General features: G+C 47.4%; 1 protein-coding gene across 5 annotated transcripts in view; it reads right to left on the bottom strand.

Moving 5' to 3' along the window:
* Positions 1-5,000, bottom strand: part of LOC113586857 (serine/threonine-protein kinase PAK 3) — a 36,013-nt gene that overhangs the window by 11,811 nt on the left and 19,202 nt on the right. For 4 of the 5 annotated variants that reach the window (XM_027025238.3, XM_027025237.3, XM_027025239.3 and 1 more), the window contains one exon: positions 1,774-1,836. The exons of the other annotated variant lie outside the window; for it this stretch is intronic. In XM_027025238.3, the coding sequence (XP_026881039.2) occupies positions 1,774-1,836 (63 nt within the window). The remainder of the gene's footprint in view (positions 1-1,773; positions 1,837-5,000) is intronic. 5 annotated transcript variants of the gene reach the window in all.

Raw genomic sequence — 5,000 nt, forward strand, 5'->3', positions numbered from 1 at the left:
CTTCCCACCTTGGTTCACTACAGGAAGGGCTGCTAAGCATGCGCGCGCACGCACGCACACACACACACACACACACACTCACTCACACACACACACGTGCATGCGTTCATTCCGAAAGCACACAGCTACACAGCACGGCCTCTAATGAGTCACAAAGGCAATATTCAGGCTTGTTAACAGCTCGAGTCACAGTTAAAATGCTTTTTGGACTCTTCATACAACCGATGACTGAATCCCCATAACCGTGGAACTGAATGGAACTCAGAAAGCCGGAGAGTCGGTCAATTCATGTTGTGTGGCTGGTTTTCAACAAACTAGCAAACTATAGCGCCCTATAACACCAGCTACGTGAGCCAACATGCACGTGTTGCGATTTCCACAGTCAAAATCAAAGAGACCACATGATTTGTGGGATCACAAAAAAAAAAAAATCAAACTGTTTTAAAGTACAGAACCGTTCAACATTTTTGGCACCACAGATGCAGCATGAACGACAACGATCTCTGCACATGGGGGAAAAAAGGTTCCGCTGAACATGTATTCCTCGTGCTCCTCTAGACACGAGGAAGTGGGCGCAACAGGGATGTTTTGCGAAACCTCCCTTGCGCTCACAAAGTTCGAGGTAGAAGCTGCTCTGTTACTCGAACCCGAGACTTAATCACACATATATGATATTTTTTATATCATATCATAGATCAGCAATTATATAATTAGTATATTTTACCACATTGCAAAAGACTGCAATTACGTTTGTATTCGCCAACTGTATAGGTCATTAGTTCAAAATTACTGGGTCAAATACACATTACAGTAATGCTATCGATCTACAATGTCAATGAAGAGGGTAATTTCATAATCAAAATTGCTGGCAGATGTGTGAGCATTTTGGAAGGTCAATGCAGTTTAATATTTTTTTTTTAACTGTTATTATATGTTCCCTAGTCCACATATACATTTTTATTGAAGTTGTTGACTGACCTCAGATCTGGAAGAGCAACTTCCACCAGCACCTGACGATGGTTGTAGATAGCAAAAACCACCAGGGTGTGTGTGTGTGTGTGTGTCTGTCTGTCCATGTGTGTACGCGTTTCTGTCTGTCTGTCTGTCTGTCCATCCATGTGTCTGTCTGTCTGTCCGTCCATGTGTCTGTCTGTCTGTCTGTCTGTCCGTGTGTGTGTGCGTGCGTGCGTGCTTGTGCACATGCATGTTTGTGTTGGTTTGTGTTGGTTTGTGTTATTCGACTACATAGCACCATGCAGCTTAACAGAATGCAGAACTCTCTGTAGTAAACCACTGGCCAGACCATGTGTTTCTAATAGTGATGAGCTGTGGGTTACATTAAACTACAGCATTTAAGCTGCCACTTAGAGGACAGCAGGACTTAGTTCACTGGTCCCTACTTAAGAACTTTATTAAACATTCATAACACATACATTACCCTCTCATAAATCCCAGCATGCACTTATGTCCACACTGCCTGCAGGCGATTACAAGGGAACATTCATAAATGTCCAAAACATACTCATAAGCAAACTATGTATGTGTTTGAAATGTTATATAAAGTCCTTATACAGGTACCTTAAACTAAAGGGATACTAAGTACACTATCAAGTGGAAGTACTTTGCTAAATAATGTGCTACCTGTGTAAATCAGATTGTAAGCAGTAAACTGGCAATATAGTAAAAGGTTCTGATATCTTGCCGAATAATGCTCTGTTGGTTTTATGCAGTACAAACCCAGCAGGGCCATAGAGGATAAAGGGGAAGTTTTACCTTGTCAAATAATGCGCTGCAGCTTCTAAGGCTGACTGGTGGTCCGGAGGACAGGAGACGATTCTGAGTGGTGACAAGGTCAAGAACGGAAGGCTATTTAACGCAACACAAAGAAACCTGCACACAGCATTCAAACACGACAAATGGACTCACAGAAACGGAAAGGGGGGTAAGACCAAAAAAAGAGAGAAGGAGAGGAGAGGGATGCAGGGAGAAAGAGAGGGAGGAAGAGAGAGGGAGGAAGAGAGCGGGAGGAAGAGAGGGAAGAAGAGAGAGGGAGGAAGAGAGAGGGAGGAAGAGAACAATTTAGGGAGAGAGGGATGCAGGGACAGAGGATCTTATTTACGAGAAAGATGAGTGTGCAAAAAGCGATGGAGAGAGTAAGCAGCAGACACCAAGAGTGCAGTGCAAAGCCAGACGCGTCCTCCACCTCAGTCCAAAGCCAGACGCGTCCTCCACCTCAGTCCAAAGCCAGACGCGTCCTCCACCTCAGTCCAAAGCCAGACGCGTCCTCCACCTCAGTCCAAAGCCAGACGCGTCCTCCACCTCAGTCCAAAGCCAGACGCGTCCTCCACCTCAGTGCAAAGCCAGACGCGTCCTCCACCTCAGTGCAAAGCCAGACGCGTCCTCCACCTCAGTGCAAAGCCAGACGCGTCCTCCACCTCAGTGCAAAGCCAGACGCGTCCTCCACCTCAGTCCAAAGCCAGACGCGTCCTCCACCTCAGTCCAAAGCCAGACGCGTCCTCCACCTCAGTCCAAAGCCAGACGCGTCCTCCACCTCAGTCCAAAGCCAGACGCGTCCTCTACCTCAGTCCAAAGCCAGACGCGTCCTCTACCTCAGTCCAAAGCCAGACGCGTCCTCTACCTCAGTCCAAAGCCAGACGCGTCCTCTACCTCAGTCCAAAGCCAGACGCGTCCTCTACCTCAGTCCAAATCCAGACGCGTCCTCTACCTCAGTCCAAAGCCAGACGCGTCCTCTACCTCAGTCCAAAGCCAGACGCGTCCTCTACCTCAGTCCAAATCCAGACGCGTCCTCTACCTCAGTCCAAAGCCAGACGCGTCCTCTACCTCAGTCCAAAGCCAGACGCGTCCTCTACCTCAGTCCAAAGCCAGACGCGTCCTCTACCTCAGTCCTAAGCCAGACGCGTCCTCTACCTCAGTCCAAAGCCAGACGCGTCCTCTACCTCAGTCCAAAGCCAGACGCGTCCTCTACCTCAGTCCAAAGCCAGACGCGTCCTCTACCTCAGTCCAAAGCCAGACGCGTCCTCTACCTCAGTCCAAAGCCAGACGCGTCCTCTACTTCAGTCCAAATCCAGACGCGTCCTCTACCTCAGTCCAAAGCCAGACGCGTCCTCTACCTCAGTCGAAAGCCAGACGCGTCCTCTACTTCAGTCCAAATCCAGACGCGTCCTCTACCTGAGTCCAAAGCCAGACGCGTCCTCTACCTCAGTCCAAAGCCAGACGCGTCCTCTACCTCAGTCCAAAGCCAGACGCATCCTCTACTTCAGTCCAAATCCAGACATATCCTCTACATCAATCCAAAGCCAGATGCATGCACAACCTCTGAGACTGCTAAGTCACATATGGAAAAACCTGCAACTGGAATTTTTTCAGTTCAGTTCAGTCGCTCTTGTGGTCGGCGGCAAGCTAAAAATGACAGCTATCCGATTCTCAAACCGATATGCCCACGCTTGTGTCAAACATGGATTCGAAAGATTCAACGGCACAAAAGCTGTTGCTTACGCTATGACTGGCACTGAATTAACTCTGTGACATTTGGTGAGGTCATGTCTGTCCAGGAAACTGGTAATCACAGTAGACAGGGTGGCATCATTAAGCCACTGTTGCTGTCACTCAAAACAAAGCCTTTTGCAGATGTAACAACACATGGAAACAACCTTCAGCACAGTTCTCTCCCTGGATGTGACCTGTTTAACTCCCAGGGTGCAATGCAGAAAACCACATGTGAATTTGCCGTGAACATTGTAAAACTGGGAACTGTAGTTCAAGGCCATGAATATCACTGTGTGTCCTCCACATAATTATTTGGTCTTTATTCTTTCCGGTGGCATTTTAGAAGCACCCTGGTAGTGTAACAGACACCATATGTTTTTACCAGATGTTATCGAGTGTCCCAGTAAGACGGCATATCAAATATCCGAGTGAGGTAGTGTATCTGAGTGTGGAACTGGACAAGTCACTTTGCCCTGTACCTTCCACCCAAATCTGCTAAATTGCTTCCTTGTTCTTGAGGTTCAGAGACTAAACTCTCACAGGCACACGCACACACACAGACACAGACACACACACACTCAGATCAAGCAGTGAGACCCCAGGTTGAGCAGTAAAAGTTGCTGCTAGGCTCTACTCAACATGCTGTCACCATCACCCAATCCACACAGGCCAGCCTCAGCTAGCCTCACCCCCACACCCTCTATGCACCCAGCCCTGTCCACTCCTATCCACTAAAGACCCTAACTCACAACACACCAACCCCTATTACACACCCAATACTATAGAACCTCACCCCATTACACAGTACCGCCCACTAGAGACCTTAACACATGACAGAACCACTTACACTATAGATCCTCACACACACTACAGAACCACCTCCTCTACACACCCTCACCCCTACACTCAGTGATCTTGCTTGAATCTGTGCTTTGACACTGATCTAAGATCAGTCCCCGCTCCTTATAGCTCCTTCTCCATGGTGTATACCTGGTACTCCAGGGTCGAGACAGGGAGCAGTACTGAATGCACACGGCCCACACTAAGGGTCGGAGTCCTGGGAGGGGTCACGTTAGCCGCTACGCAAGCCTCAGTGCAGAGACTGGGAGTCTAACACAGTCTAACGATGGAGGACTCAATACTGGCAGCTCACTTACTGAGTTCACAATAGGAAAGAAAAACTAATGGCCTCTCAAAGACTGAGACTGAATGACACAGTCAATTATGGTTACTTAATGGATTTATAATTACTAAGAGGGCTGGGCTTACTAACGCTACTAGTACCACTACTGCTAAAATAATAATAATAATAATAATAATAATAATAATAATACATGGGGCTTTCTACATCTGAATTGAATTCTTATTAGAATGGTCTTTGTCATATGACAGCATTAAACTGCTCCACCTAACTGTGAAATGATTAGTAGGACTCTAATCTGCAATCAACAGGCAGCCAATCAGCACCTGTAGCCATTTCCATGGAAACAGCT

Source organism: Electrophorus electricus, chromosome 8 (assembly GCF_041902795.1).
Source record: "Electrophorus electricus isolate QZ-2024a chromosome 8, ASM4190279v1, whole genome shotgun sequence".
Lineage (NCBI taxonomy): Eukaryota > Metazoa > Chordata > Actinopteri > Gymnotiformes > Gymnotidae > Electrophorus > Electrophorus electricus.